General features: G+C 42.8%; 2 protein-coding genes across 3 annotated transcripts in view; one reads left to right on the forward strand and one right to left on the reverse strand.

The window, feature by feature from the left end:
* PTBP3 (polypyrimidine tract binding protein 3) overlaps positions 1–3,515 on the reverse strand; it is a 185,595-nt gene extending 182,080 nt beyond the window's left edge. Inside the window, exon 1 of one of the 2 annotated variants that reach the window (XM_044271212.1) lies at positions 3,425–3,515. The gene's annotated coding sequence lies outside the window, so the exon portion shown is untranslated. The remainder of the gene's footprint in view (positions 1–3,424) is intronic. The other variant, XM_044271222.1, reaches the window with a different exon arrangement.
* Positions 3,516–3,601: 86 nt separating this feature from the next.
* The window catches only part of HSDL2 (hydroxysteroid dehydrogenase like 2), a 41,218-nt gene continuing 28,355 nt past the window's right edge, over positions 3,602–16,464 (forward strand). Inside the window, exons 1-5 of the mRNA XM_044271243.1 lie at positions 3,602–3,697; positions 3,884–3,943; positions 10,351–10,514; positions 11,858–11,956; positions 12,242–12,356. Of these exons, the coding sequence (XP_044127178.1) occupies positions 3,927–3,943; positions 10,351–10,514; positions 11,858–11,956; positions 12,242–12,356 (395 nt within the window). The 5' untranslated portion in view covers positions 3,602–3,697; positions 3,884–3,926. The remainder of the gene's footprint in view (positions 3,698–3,883; positions 3,944–10,350; positions 10,515–11,857; positions 11,957–12,241; positions 12,357–16,464) is intronic.

A 16,464-nucleotide genomic window follows, 5' to 3' on the forward strand; every position in this document is an offset into this window, starting at 1 on the left:
TATTTTCTGTTCCAGCATAATTGGGGCCCAGTGCAGAAAGGAAGGTCCATAAAGGCGTTTTTGGGTCAGTTTGGTGTAAAAGACCTTAAATGGTCCACATTCTGCCACTGATGTAAGTGAGAGAAGACTCTGATGAGTGTCAGTGGCACTCTCGTACAAGTAATAGAAGACAGTTAACGCGCTATACTCATTCCTCTACTGATACCAGTTGCATGTAGAATTCCAGTGAGGAAGATGCAATTGATATGCTTTTAGATAATTTATGGAATGTACTTTGAGAAATGATGAGAGAGGTCCAGGGAAAATCCTCTCTCCAGCTCTGTGATGCATGTCTGACAAATAGGAAAAGACTGAAAGACACAGTATGTGAGCTCACAGAAGAAGAATTACAAGATGAATGACATAATGAATTACAACCACAGATAATTTACTTAAACCAAATATAACAATGGCCACTAGGTGGCAGCAAAGTACATTAAGTACAGTGGTTAACAGCTGTAACACTAAAAATGTATTGAACTCTACAGTAGTTGAGAAGCTATAGCTGGGACAGCACAGAAGAGTGGAAGCTGTTGTAGCTCCAAAGAAGGGGGGGGGGGGGGGGGCCCCCAATAACTACATATTAATGCCTATGGATGTCATAAAAGCTCCTGTATATGTAAGTGTCCCAATACTTTTGTCCATATAGTGTCCCCTTTTTGAGTAGCATGGTATCCAGTGATATACAAGAAAAAACACAGCATTGTCAGATAATCTGAAGACAATTTGACTGACCAATGTGCCTGAAAATAAATTTTTGTGTGGCAACAATTACAACTATTTTTATAAATGATTAAAATGCCCTTTGAGATGTTTTCTGTGAAAGGCCCCTAGCAGGCATTGTATACAGCAAGATTGTTATTTACCAGCTACCCACCGTTCTGGCCCTGAGCGCTGGCTCCCGTTTCTCTATCTTTCAGTCCCCAGGTTGTTTTCGTCTGACTGGGACATGGACATGCCTCCTGCACCGCAGCAGCCAATGAGTAGTATCAGCGGTGACACATCACCTCTGAATGCAATCACTGACAGCTGTACATGGGGAAGATATTATCAGTGACTGATCGTATTCTCTGTGTGTGTATACATAGATAGCTGTCAGTCACTGAAGGTTGTACATGGGGAAGGTATTATCAGTGATTGCAGTCCACCTTTCACATATGGTTAGTTGGAGACGCTAGTTGGGCATTCTTCTGTTCTGATTTGACAAACATGCAAAAACAGATGACATTTTTAAGCCATACGGATGGAAAAAAAACAGACAAAGAGAACGCAGATGAAAACAAAACTGATTCAACATGAATGGAAAAGGCAGTTGTTTAGTGGACAGAACCTAGCTGGTGGTCTTCATAAGTCCTTAGACAAGGTATTCTATGATGTACAAGTATTAAAGAGGATCTGAACCTGTCTCTACAAAATGCAATACAATCTGAAAGCACTGTGCTATAGAGCAGGAGGAGCTGAGCAGATTGATACGTAGTCTTGTTGGAAGAGATTCAGTAAAACCTGTAATGTATACACATATCTTTGCTTTTTTAACCTCCTGTGAATACCTATTGGTACAGGGAGAAGGTGTAATCAGTGACTGATAGCATTGTGCATACAGAGAAAACGCTAAATGTATAAATTACAGGTTTTATTGAATCTCTACTCAGCTCTTTCTGCTCTATAACATGGTGCTTTCAGATTGCATTTTACCTTGTAGTGACTGGTCCTCTTTAGGCCTCTTTCACACGGGAGTGTGCGCCCCCGTTGCCGTATTGCGGACCGCGGGTGCCGTTTCGTGGGCATTTTGCATCACGGATGTGCACCCATTCACTTCAATGGGTTTGCAAATCCGGAGATGCGGAAAGGAAGCACGGAACGAAACCCTATGGAAGCACTACGGAGTGCTTCCGTTCCGCAAAAAGATAGAACATGTCCTATCTTTTTGTGGAACGGTCGGATAGCGAACCCATTCAAGTGAATGGGTCCGCGATCCGCTGCGGCTTCCCCAGGGACTGTGCTCGTGCATTGCGGCCTGCAGCATCACCACGGGGCGCACATGCCCGTGTGAAAGAGGCCTTAAGGGGTTAAGGTCAAAAGGTTACCAAAAAAGGGTGCAAATTAGTAACCAGTCATATATAGAAACTCAGCTAGACAATGCACCAAACTTATTAAGAGGCGCGTGCCTTTTAATAAAGTAGGTAGGTATAATACTCGTCCACTACTCTGACCAGTTTCATTAGCGCCAAATACTCCATTGGGAGACAAAATGTATGAGGCTGAGGCTACATGGGGATCTTGTCCGCAACACATGTGGTTTGACCAAAGATCACTGTGCAGCTGTGGACCTGTTGAAATGAATGGGGTCGTAGCATGACTCAGATTGCAGTGACCATGACCCCAGAATCTCTGAACAAATTTGGCGATTCTGGTGTTAGGGCCGTGGCAATTTGTGAGTTGCACTGCGACCCCATTCAGTTCAATGGCTGTACTCCCACACAGCGATCTTTGGTTGCGCGGCATCACAGCCAAGAGAGCCATGTAGCCCCAGCCGAGGGCTGCATATACATCTGCATCAAAGGCTCAGCTAGGAGCCTCTGTGCATACACAGGTGACTTATAGGGATGAGCGAACTTCTGTTTAAGTTCGGCGTACATGGTCTGTTGTAGCGGAATCCATAACGGAATTCTTAGATAACCTGAACCTTGTATACCAAACTTGAAAATAGATGTTCACTCAACACTAGTGACTATTGTTCGGCATCTAAAGTTTGGGTTATCGAAGAATCGCGTTATGAATTCTAAATGGACCATAACGGAATTTAGAATCCATAACGCGATTCTTCGATAACCCAAACCCTAACTTTAGACGCCGAACTTAAAACACAAGTTCGCTCAACACTACTAGTGACCAACTCAACCAGGGACCGGCTGAGAGGTTCTTTCCAGCATGTCTAAATGGAGAGCACAGGTGACGTACGTAGTGTCGGAAAGGGATCCGTAAGCCAAAGTATGGATTATTATTTTTTTAACCCAAAAAATCTTCTTGGAAAATCCCTTTAAAAGGGAATATTTATATCACTTATTAAATCCTTACACCCTGTTTTAATTTTGGGAGAGGATTTCTCTAATTGCCGTACACCCAGTGAGTAACGCACCTTGTAAAACCTGTCACCAAGTGTGGGGGAGGGAAAGCGACAACCAGTTTGTGCATATTTTTGCCTCTGAAATGTTGTCAGTTTATCCCACTTGTCAACAAGGGCTGCATTTAGATTAAAAGGAGCAAAAACACAGTCTTGGCAAAGGGCCACCAAATGAGTTATAACCATGAAGTATGAACACTGAGAGAAAAAGTTTTTTTTTTAAGACACGAGCAGACATTAATTCGTATGTCTAACAAATACCTGATGTATGTTTTCCTTCTAGGTGTCTACCCCACACACACACTGCACCAAGGTCCACCATCCATAGCATAAAAAAGGAAGACAGGCTCCCAGACCAAAGCAGTAGCTTTCCTCCTTCCAAGCCTCGCTCTCAGAGCAGAAGGCTGAGCGCCTCACGTGTATTGATGTGATCGCTTATTGGCTACCGGTCCTGAGGCTTCTTATTGGCTGCGGTTGGCACTCGCTGCAGGAACTAGGTGACCGGTCACCGAGAAGACAGAGCTCCAGCACAAGGTATACAAGTGTGGCACAATACCTGCCGTGCTTATCTATGTGGCATTAAGTGCCAGCCTTCACATGGCGGCTTGTATAACCCTCAGGGGGGTTAGTGCACGCGACCTTTAGTACGTGACGCTGTGGGTGAACTTGGAAATGTGGAGTAAAGGTTATAGTCTAACTGCTGCCTCCTTATACACACAGAAGCCGGACATTGGGAAGGATCGTGTGCCCTGAGGTGTCCAGCATGCTGCCAAACACTGGGTAAGAGGGCAGGCTAAGGGCACAGGAGGGTCTCTCTGCTTGAAAGGGGCTCATCCCAGAAGTTCTGATGGGCTGCTATTCGCTACTGTGCAGTGTTTGTAGCATAGCCAAACTTCCTTTCTGATCATGATCTGCTTCCCAGTGTTGTCCTTGGTGCAGATCTGACCCTGGGGCGGACTCTGGAGACAGTCGGTGTCCTTCTTCACTTTTATTTCTATTGGGCAGTGAACAGAGGATGAGCATACCTGACCTCTGTAGATGTGGACATGCGCATTTCTTTACACTTTGACCACCAGGTGGCGCCATACAATGTAGAGAATTGTCATAAGGGTACTTTCACACTTGCGGCAGAGGATTCTGGCAGGCAGTTCCGTCAAAATGCTTGCAAACTGATGGCATATGTCATACGGTTCAGGATCCTGATCCGTATGACAAATGCATTGAAATGCTGGATCCGTCTTTCCGGTGTCATCCGGAAAAACGGATCCGGCATTTATTTATATTTTCAAATTTTTTGCGGTCTGAGCATGCACAGATCCGTTTTGCAGGAACACTTAGGGCCAGATCCGGAATTAATGCATTTCAATGGGGGAAAAAATGCCGGATCCAGCATTCCGGCAAGTGTTCCGGAATTTTGGACGGAGCTAAAACTGTAGCATGCTGAGGTTTTATCTCCGTCCTGAAAAAGACTGAACTGAAGACATCCTGATGCATCCTGAACGGATTGCTCACCATCCAGAATGCATGGGGATAAAACTGATCAGTTCTTTTCCGGTATTGAGCCCCTAGGACGGAACCCAGTGCCGGAAAAGAATAGCGCTAGTGTGAAAGTAGCCTAACTTGTCATGAGTGAATTGATTTGTGCAAAGCAAGTTAGATTAAAAATCAGCCTCCTTTAGCAGCAAGGGGCTGACCCCACAGCTCGAGGTCCAAAGTGCACCAGACTAAGTGCAATAAATACTTTGCCAGGCACATGGCACTTAATAAGTTAGTCATATGGTTGCCTGTCTGTGTGCCAGTAAATGAAATCTATGACCGCTATGAGCTGCCGTAGATCTGCGCTGTGGTGTCATTTATAGTGAATCTATTGGTTGTGGGAGTCAGGCAGTTGTGAGGTGTCAGGAATAAATGATCATTACTAACCTAGCAGGTCCCATGCCACTGTTCTGGTTCTCCTGGCTGGGCTCTGTTGATCCTCAGTGCATTACTGAGGCCAATGATTGGCTGCAGTGGTCACGTGTTGTCGACGTGATGTCACCACTGTAGTCAGGTCAACAGGACCTGCTAGGTGATAGTCTATTTTTCTTATCTCAGGCCCGCCCTAACTGTTGTCCGATTTCTTCCTGAAAACAGACAACCCCTTTAAAGTGGTTGTCCGAGATTTTAATATCGATCCTATTCTCAGGAAGACCATCAATAACTGATCAGTGAGAGAACAACTCTAGAGACTGCCGTTGATCAGCTGGAGTGCTACAGCCTCTTCCTAGGCCAGTGACGTCATATTCATCGGTCACATTGCCTAGGCACAGCTCGGTCTTATTCGAGTGCATGGGCCTGGGTTGCAGTACCAAGCACAGCTTTTATACAGTGTAGAGTGCTGTGCTTGGTAAACTGCAAGGAGGCTGCAGCGCTCACCAAAGTGTCTGATTGGAGGGGGTCCTGAGAGTTGGACCCCTTGATCAGATAAGGGTACTTTCACACTAGCGGCAGGACCGATCCGACAAGCTGTTCACCCTGTCTGATCCGTCCTGCCGCTATTTCTCCGTGCCGCCGCTCCATCCGCCGGACTAAAAAGTCGGACATGCAGTACTTTTAGTCCGGTGGCCTTTCGCCCTGCACTGCCGTGCTGCGCCGAAGCTCTGCCCCGCCCCCATTATAGTCAATGGGGATGGAGCGGCGGCACGGCGAAATAGCAGCAGGACGGATCCGACAGGGTGAACAGCCTGTCAGATCCGTCCTGCCGCTAGTGTGAAAGTAGCCTCATGATGACCTATCCTGAGGATAGGCCACCAAAATCAAAATGTCAGACAACCCCTTTATGCCACAGGCCCTTTTTGGAACAGTGGCGAGAGCAGCAAAAAAATGGCTAAAAGTCAAATTTTTGCGCACATACAAGCTTTTGCCAAAATTTGTGACTTCTGTACACCAGTGTTCTGTCATAAGGCTGGGGTCACACGGTGACCTTGGGAGTGACAGTAGTTGCACCACTGTGGATCGCAGTTAAGCCATAGAAATGAATGGGGTCGCAGAGTGACTTGCAGGTTGCCGCAGCCGCTACCCCAGAATCCCCCCAAAAATCCCACCCTTCTGGAGGAAGATGCGACTAATCTTTTTTGGGAAAAGTGGTCAGGGTGTTGGGAAGACACCTAAAAAGTCACAAACTTTGTCCCAAATTGGCACTATAAGAAATGATCCCCCATAGGCTGCAAGTCTGAGCTGGTCATGTTCACGTCACACAGGTGCACAGCTCCTTTCAGTATCATTGTAACCAGCCATAGTTCCACCTGATCCGGATTTTCAGCCTGTGACTAGGATACGTGTTTCCATTCAGTATCGGTAAGCGGATATGGAGGAATTGTAACACATGGGGAAGAGTTATGAGACTAAATGAGCCAAACTTCTGGTTTAATTTTAGCAAAACGGTGGCATTCTAGTCTTAAGATGCAGTGACATGTGCCAACATTTTTGGCACAAAGTTTTGATGCCAGGAAAGACATCCAGTAGGTGGTATAAAGTTAGACAAAAGTGTCTAGCCTAAATCTGTCTAAGGCCTCATGCACACAACCGTATGTATTTTGCGGTCCGCAAAAAATACGGATGACATCCGTGTGCATTCCGTATTTTGCAGAACGGAACAGCTGGCTCCTAATAGAACAGTCCTATCCTTGTCCATAATGCAGACAATAATAGGACATATTCAATTTATTTTATTTTTTTGCGGAAGGACATACGGACATACGAAAACGGAATGCACACGGAGTACCTTCCCCTTTTTTGCAGACCCATTGAAATGAATGGTTCCGCATCGGTCTGCAAAAAAAAAAAACGGAACAGACACGGAATAAAAACACTTTCGTGTGCGTGAGGCCTAAATATTAGAAAGGATTAGCAAATCTGCCTCAATCTAAATTCCGAAGAAGTACAGTAGAACTTCTATTCGGTAGTTGCTCAGTAAGAAGAAACTTTTAACTCCTTAAAGATGCGGACCTATTTTGTCGTTCAAGACCTAACTATTTCTTTACCCATCGCTCAATGTTACTATAAGAGGGCTTACTTTTTGGAAGATAAGTTGTATTTTTTGAGGGGCGTTGGATTAATAAAGCCATCAGTTTAGCAATTTTTGACAGGGAGAGATAGATAGATATATATATATATATATATATTTATTTAAATTTTTATGGTGTTGGGGTACTTTCACACTAGCGTTTTCTTTTCCGGCATAGAGTTCCGTCCTAGGGGCTCTATACCGGAAAAGAGCTGATCAGTTTTATCCCCATGCATTCTGAATGGAGAGCAATCTTTGCAGGACGTCTTCAGTTCAGTCGTTTTGATTGATCAGGCAAAAGATAAAACTGCAGCATGCTACAGTTTTATCTCCGGCCAAAATAAAAACTTGCCAGAATGCCGGATCCAGCATTTTTTCCCATAGGAATGTATTACTGCCGGATCCGGCATTCAAAATACCAGAATGCCGATCCGTCCTTCCTGCGCAGACCGAAAAAAAGGTGAAAAAAATAAATTAATGCCAGATCCGTTTTGCCGGATGAGACCAGAAAGACGGATTTGGCATTTCAATGCATTTTTCTGACTGATCAGGATCCTGATCAGTCTTACAAATGCCATCAGTTGGCATACGTTTTGCGGATCCAGCAGGCAGTTCCGGCGACGGAACTGCTTGCCGGATCACTCTGCCGCAAGTGTGAAAGTAGCCTTAACTGTGCAGGGTAAGGCCTCGTGCACACAAACGTTGTTTTGGTCCGCATCCGAGACGTAGCGGACGACACTCGGTGTGCTGTGTTATAGAGGCAGAGCACCGCACACCGTTTATGCCAGTGATAGCAAGGACTGGTAAGTCATAGCTAAGTAATAGAGAACTGCGGCACACAGCTTCTTTTGTCTGCAGTTTGACATTTATTAGTAGTACATCACATGGGATTCACTAGATTTGGCAACTAAACGTTTCGGCCTATCAAGGCCTTCCTCAGCGGTCTATTATCTTAGTGTGACTTCTTGTGTTGTGGTTCACGTGAGGTGATCCGGCGCCACAACACAAGAAGTCACACTAAGATAATAGACCGCTGAGGAAGGCCTTGATAGGCCGAAACGTTTGGTCACCAAATCTAGTTATTGTGACTACTTCTTCTGTAATGTAACTGGATCATAAATCCCATGTGATGTAACACTAATAAATGTCATAAACTGCAGACAAAATTAGCTGTGTGCCGCAATTTGCTCCGTTCTGTGGTCCGCAAAAAAAATACAACCTGTCCTATTCTTGTACGTTTTGCAGACAAGAATAGGCAGTTATATTAATGGCTGTCCGTGCCGTTCCACAAATTGTGGAACGCACACGGACGCCATCCTTGTTTTGCGGACCGCAAAACACAACGGTCGTGTGCAAGTGACGATAACTTTATTCTGCTGGTCAGTACGATTGCAGTAATTACGAACTTATATAGTTCTATTTTTTTACTACTTTTGTGCAATAGACACAAGGGAAAAAGTCATTGGTTTTTGTGTTGCCAAAGTCAGTCAGAACTTTTTTTTTTTGTGTTTTTATCTTTTCATCAACGGAACTGCGTGAAGGCTTGTCCTTTTGCAGGATGAGTTGACGTTTTCATTAGTACCATTTTCAGATACATAGGACATTTTGATTGCTCTTTTATTGGGAGAGGAGGTGAGCAAAAACTGCAATTTCTAAACTAAATACAGGGTGAGGTAAAAGCCAGATCTGCCCCTTAACTGCTGCAATCTGTAGAAAATTGACTTCCAGTGTGTGAAATGATTAAGTGAGCGGGAGGTTGCATAATTTGGTGGAGGAAGCATTTCCTGCCACTATATTGAATTCAGCTCAGGTTTTTCCTGAAGGTTTACCTTTACCTGTTTGAGTTCAGCAAGGTCAAAGCTTCCTTAAGTGCTTTACATGACATCTTCAATGTATCCACCGTTCTGCCACATGCACGTGGTTTAACGTTTAAGGCAGTCTTCGTGAGCACCCCGAAGAACCGCAGGTGATACTTCTTCACAGTGATGTAGGGTTTACCATTTCAGCGGAGCCATATTATGCAATAGAACAGTGTATTTTATTGTATATAATATAGATTCCATGTCTCAGAAAAGATTAAAGGGGTTGTCCAAAATTTTGATATTAGTTGCTTGCCCTCAGGATAGGTCATGAATATCTGATTGGTGGGGGGTCTGACTCCTGGCCACCCCACTGATCAGCGGTTTAAAAGGCGCACTCACAGCTTGCCAAGCACAGCGCTGTCCATTGTATAGTGGCTGTTCTTGTTATTGCAGCTCAGTCCCATTCACTAGCTGTGCCTAGGCTATATGACTGATGAACGTGATATTTTATTTTTCAGTAGATTTGATAGATATTTGTTTCTGTATATGGTTACGGTTATATTAATTTTGGCCTAACAGCAGTTCATAAACATACTTTTCAGTAGGGACATGCACTCTAGGTATAGATGTATTGTTCCAGACATGTTCTGTGTTATTGTGAATGGTTGATCCTGGGTTATCTGTGTTTGTGTTATTTGTCAATGTGACCCTGACTGCTGAAAAGTGAACAGTACAAATGTCAGTATATGATGGGGCTTCACACTCTGAGCAAAAACTACAGGATTTTATATATATTTTTATATTTTGACATAGATAATGAGACCAAAATTTTTAAGAAATATCACAGCATTGTTTAAAAATATATTTAGCCTAAAAACTAGATTCAAAGGGGTTATCCCATGAAAAACTTTACTAAGCAATGAATAGAACATTTTGAAATAAAGGGGTTGTCCGGGTTCAGAGCTGGACTGGGACATATCCCCTTCTGTATCCAGACAGCCCCTCTGAGATGAGCATCAGAACATTTCATGGCCCCTCCCTCAACACAGTGGTCACTATAGACCCCCCCCTTTTCATTAGTGATCACAACAGATCTAAAGCCCCACCTATCCTCAGCAAGGTGTCATGGCAAGTCTATTCTTTATTTCCCAGAGCTCTGCAACTGTATTATAATACAATATATATTCCCCCATTAGTAGCTGGAACAGACCCAAAAATAACCTAAGTACATTCTCAGTCAATGGTCATTATTTCAGACCAACTCATTGACCATCTTGCGTTTTTGTTTTTTGTTTTTATTCCCCTATATTTATTATATATTTTTTATTTCTCTCTTACAGGAGACTCGCAGGATGTACTCTGTTTATCACCGGTGCCAGTCGTGGCATTGGAAAAGCTATTGCCTTAAAAGCTGCCAAAGATGGTGCTAATGTGGTCATAGCAGCCAAAACTTCAGAACCGCACCCTAAGCTGCCAGGAACCATCTACAGCGCAGCTGAGGAAAGTAAGTCTCAAAATGTGTTCTGCATTGAACAAATACTTCGGTTTTAGATTAGATCATTTTAAGGAAACAACATTTAGCATTCTTGGGGCTACCCATCTAATTTTCCCATCTTAGACATTGTAAGGAACAAGCTAGGTCCAGGAGGTGGTAGCTGTTCCCTGGTACGGGATAAAGCAGGGACGCTGTATAGCCAGATTTGCAATACTGATTATCTTTTAATAAAAAATGTAATGAATGCTGATAAATTGTCCCTTTCTCTAGAAATGCATTGAAGGCATTCTCCTCTTTGGGCAACATGTCTTACTGTAGTCACTGAAAGTGGGATTGATCAGAGGCTGAGTGGCTTTCACAGAGAAAACTGCTGAACACTTGTGACCAGTGATGGCCAGTTCGCAGTGTTCACCAGCGAACACATGCGGGCTGCCATCCTGACTCACAAGTCCGGCGATGCACAGGTAAGCCCTTACCTGTGCCGGGAGCCGGTCTGAAATCAAATGCGGTCACCGGGAGCAGGCAGTTCCGAGAACAGCCGCCGGGGGCCTTCATCAGGCTGTTCTTGGAACTGCCTGCTCCCGGTGACCACATTTGATTTCAGACCAGCTACAGGCACAGCTAAGGGCTTACCTGTGCATCGCCGGACTTGTGAGTCAAGATGGCAGCCCGCATGTGTTCGCTGGTGAACACTGCGAACTGGCCATCACTGCTTGTGACACACTGAACTGACAAACTGCATGTGTATATAGGAAAGGTTGCAAGGCTAAAAATGTGCAACATATACCGTAGATTATACTGCCCAATAAGTTTTTATTTTTTCTAAATTTGAGCAGAGAAACCTGTTAACAGGGAGAAGAAAATTAAAAAAAATTTGTTTAGGAAGGATTTCAACTTAAAAAAATAATACTGGCCATATGTCAGCAGATTTTAGGAAACCGTAACTATCGATTAAAGGTGCTGACACAACGAGAGTTGACCATCAGATTCTAAGAAGTTTAATTCAAACGTGATGACAACCAATATGGCTTCATGATGTCATTTTTCCAAAAATGACCACCAGGGCAACACAAGGAAAAAAGTCTTTCTCTAAAAGTTAATAAAAAATACCAATTGTTGGCTACTGATCTAACTTCTACTTTACCAGTGTGTGGCAAAGTTTAGTTTTTGGTTGGAAAGTTTCAGCTTATTGAACAATAGTGGCCCACTCCATTATTCTCTACAACTCCATACATATGATTAGGATGGATGCTTAGTGCCATCTTCCTACAAAATGTCTGTTAGCAGTTAGTATCTATTAGGACTGGTCAATAGGTTGTGTGCTGACTCTTCCATGTGTTTTCTTCTCACAGTTGAAGCTGCTGGTGGAAAGGCTTTACCATGCATTGTCGATGTGAGAGATGAAAATCAGATCAGCCAGGCAGTGGAAAAGGCGGTGAAAACATTTGGAGGTATCACATCTGTTTTGACAGTATTGGGGTAAAGCTGCTTCAGGAAGACAATTGTACAGACATATCTGCCGTTTCTTACTTCTTTCACGGAATATGTCATATTTCTCCTATTTGTGGAGCATAGAGGTTTTATTTTTGGGGGGTTTGCATCAACATCCTTTAAAATGAATCATTTATGAAGGTAGCTGTAATTTTGTAATGTATTTATTCTAGCTTTATTACTCCTATTTATTTTTTTCATTCTGGGCTTTGGTCACAAGTATAATTTTACATTTACTTAAACAGGTATAGACATCTTGATAAATAATGCTAGCGCCATCAGCCTGACCAGCACTCTGGATACTCCAATGAAAACGGTTGATCTCATGATGGGCATCAATACTAGAGGAACCTATCTTACGTATGTAGCACTTGGAAAGCTTTCCTATTGAAATACTGTATATGTAATAGTGATCACTAATATTGAGGTCAAGCCGTAGTAATAGGCCTATATTTTGCTTCCCATATAGAAATTGTCTCAGTATAATTGTCATATTTTTAAGTGTGAGCGATTATCTGCATGTTACTTTTATTTTATTTTCTTAATAATGCTTATTAACAATATACATAAAGTTCTACAGCTTTTCCAAATTAATGACCCAACTATATGGATGTTGTCAAAATGCAAAGGCAAACTTTAACTCTTTCCCATCCCCCTCCGATCCAGCACCACCTCTCGGTCCCCTCTGCTAGGCTGCAGCAGTGACTTATTTGGGGTCATTTATCAAGTCGGTGTAAATTAGAACTTGCTTAGTTGTCCGTAGCAACCAATCAGATTCCACCTGACAGCTCCTTTGGAAAATGAAAGGTGGAATCTGATTGGTTGCTATAAGCAGTTTAATAAATGACCCCTAATGCTTTAGCTGTAGCATTTATGTCCCATATACCACTGCCATACACTGCTGAGGCTGGTGATTTGGCTTTTTAAATTTGGAAAACATGGCTGCTTCATTACAGAAACGGACGCCCTCTTGTTCACGGGCAGTTTTCTATTCAAATTAGTTTCTGGAATTAAACAACCATATTTTTCTTATCTCTTACATGCAATTTATTCAACTGTGTAGTAATAACCAATTTGCTGCTTAGGAAACGCAGTCCTTGCGTCTGCCGGATGTCCCCGGCTGATGGCAGCTCCCCTGAAATGACTGTATTATAGTGTTTTATGATGCAGTCGGTTCATATCTGATTGTGGATCCCTTGTACTGAACTCATAAAACGCTATGATACAGTCAGTTCAGGGAAGCTGTGGTTGGCCTGTGAAATCTGGCAGATGCACGGACTGTGTTTCCAGGTTGATCACGGCCGTTTGCACGAGCCCGAAGTTAAAGGGGTTACTCCATTATGAAAACTCCTGCTTATTTGTCCTGTTATGGCAGATGGATGTTCTCAAGGGAGTTTCCCTGTAATAGTCTGTAATGAGATAACCCTTTAAAAGTATCCTGCCTAGGATGTTGGGCATGTTTGTATGCTAGTCTCATGTCAAACACATTCTACACTAAACAAAAATATAAACGCAACACTTTCGGTTTTGCTCCTATTTTGCATGAGCTGAACTCAACGATCTGTGTTGGTGAGCACTTCTCCTTTGCTGAGATAATCCATCCCACCTCACAGGTGTGGCATATCAAGGTGCTGATTAGACAGCATGAATATTGCACAGGTGGGCCTTAGACTGCCCACAATAAAACGCCACTCTGAAATGTGCAGTTTGATCAAACAGCACAATGCCACAGATGTCAAAACGTTTGAGGGAGAGTGCAATTGGCATGCTGACTGCAAGAATGTCTACCAGAGCTGATGCCTGTGCAATGAATGTTCATTTCTCTACCATAAGCCGTCTCCAAAGGCGTTTCAGAGAATTTGGCAGTACATCCAACCACAACCGCATATCACGTGTAACCACACCAGCCCAGGACCTCCACATCCAGCATGTTCACCTCCATGATCATCTGAGACCAGCCACCTGGACAGCTGCAGCAACAATCGGATTGCATAACCAAAGAATTTCTGCACAAACTGTCAGAAACCGTCTCAGGGAACTTCATCTGCATGCTCGTCGTCCTCATTGGGGTCTGGACCTGACTGCAGTTCATCGTTGTAATATTCATGCTGTCTAATGAGCACCTTGATATGCCGCACCCGTGAGGTGGGATGGATTATCTCAGCAAAGGAGAAGTGCTCACTAACACAGATTTAGACAGATTTGGGAACAATATTTGATAGTAATGGGTCTTTTGTGTATGTAGAAAATGTTTCAGATCTTTGACTTCAGCTCCTGCAAAATGGGAGCAAAACTGAAAGTGTTACATTTATATTTTTGTACAGTGTATATAATCTCTACTAGATAGAACATGTATCTCTTGTTCTATCTAGATATGCCCACATTTAGGCCAAAGTGTTAATAATCTGCATAGAGCAGTAGATGAAATCTGATAAGTGCCATTTTAGCTGGGGGGGGGTTCTTTGGTAAGTGTATAGCAGCATTGTGTTGATATAGTATGTGTCCAGATTTCTATTAATTCTGCATCATATTTTTCTGGGGCTTTCACACCATCCTCTCTTTAAACTATGCAGGAAATAAAATATTCTAGTTAATTAACCTTCTGTGTCTGACAAACAATGCATCTTTTGAAGATGTTAAATACGGTTCACAACAAGCCGTGTTCTTCTTAAGGAAGAAAAAGCCTTTTTATATGCGTTTTGCCATCTGAATTCGGTGTCTTTTGTGTGCAGAGCGTCATTAGAAAACACAATGTGGAGCGCTTTGACACATTTATTAAAATGATAATGCACTGAAGTGTCTTTACACTGTTTCATATGTCGCTGCCTTTGCCAGCTGGGGGAACAAGGCAATATAAATAATCAGAATAACCAGAGCGCATTGTGTGCAGAATTCTAAAATCGTCCGAGATCAAATGTGCTGGAGTGCTGCTATTTAATTAAATGGATTTGAACAACTCTTCAACGTTGAGTGTATTTAGCATTATTTAGTATCGGAATAAAAGGAAAGGTATACGAAATGCCCCACTAGATAACGTGAACAAAAAAAATGAATTCCTTGTTAGATGTGCTATTTAATATATTCATATGAGACCGCGCTGATCACATGCCTTCCATTATGCATCTCTAAGAATACATTACTCTGAGAATGGCTCAGAGCCATCAGGTCAGGCTCCTACACTATTTATTGCAGCATTATACAGGTCAGATTATATATGTTCCTAAAACATTGCTAAAGACTATGTCCTGTTATATAACCCTTTCAGAATATCAAGATTATTCATTTAGGCTGTCTTGATCCTCTGTAGAATTGCACACTGTAAGCAAATTGTGGCTGTAACAGAAGTTTTATCATGGGAGGTACAGAAACCAGACGCTTGAGGGTATATCAGTCACTATATTGGTCACTTAACCTCTTCACGTAAAGGTCTTCAGTTTTAGCTGTACAGATGGCAGTTGCAGCCTGCAACATCTTCATGGCTCTGACATATCGAATTGAACCTTTACTATACTAAAAGGATGGTGTGTGAGATACAGAGGTTTCTTGACTAATGTGCTGGTTTAAAGGCCATGAACACCTTGGAAGGCAATTTTTGTTTATGATTGCATTTTACACAATTTTGTTTAAAATCATATTTTCAATTGGCCTTTATTAAAAATATTGAGCCATTCTGTCACAAAGGGTTAAATGTTTTTTCTAGCTGTGTGACTGGTACATTCACTTTTACTTTGTGCTGGTCATCTAATAACCCTTATCTCTAAACTGAGAGGTTTAAACACTTATTTAAAGGGAACCTGTCACCTCCAAAAGTGATATAAAACTGCCAGCATTACCTTACAGCAGCCCCCAGTCTGTTATTGATCATGTGTGTGAGCCAGAAATTCGATCATGCATACTTGAGAAAAACGCTTTTTTAATCTCCATGAGCGCTCTGTTTCCTGTGAGCTTGAAGTCAAGGGGGCAGCAGCCTCCTTGCTTCAAATCAAATAAAGCCCGCCTCTTACCGGTCCCCTCTTGACTGTGATTTACATATTTTCTATTCCTTGGGATCGCGCAAGTATGGCGCCTGTGCGGTGCACCCCTTGTGACTGCACGATCCCGTCTCGGGCTCCCGCAGTCAGCCGGGTATAATTTCGCAAGTATGCATGATCGAATTTCTGGCTCACACACATGATCAATAACAGACTGGGGGCTGCTATAAGGTAATGCTGGCAGGGGGGGGGATTCCATATTTTTAATAAAGACCAACTGACCAAAATAAGTAAAATGCAATATAAAAAAAAAAAAAGGTGTACATAGCCTTGGAAACTAACCTTTCTGTCTCGAAGGGGTTTTCTGGCAATATCAACATTTAAAGGGGTTGTGCAAAGTTAATAATGCTAGCCCCTTGTGAAGAGCCCTTGCAGTTACCGTAAATTTCTTTGCAAATACGTATTGGCAAAGAGTTATCAAAATTGTTGCAAAGCAA

This window comes from Bufo gargarizans, chromosome 1 (assembly GCF_014858855.1).
Source record: "Bufo gargarizans isolate SCDJY-AF-19 chromosome 1, ASM1485885v1, whole genome shotgun sequence".
Taxonomy (NCBI): domain Eukaryota; kingdom Metazoa; phylum Chordata; class Amphibia; order Anura; family Bufonidae; genus Bufo; species Bufo gargarizans.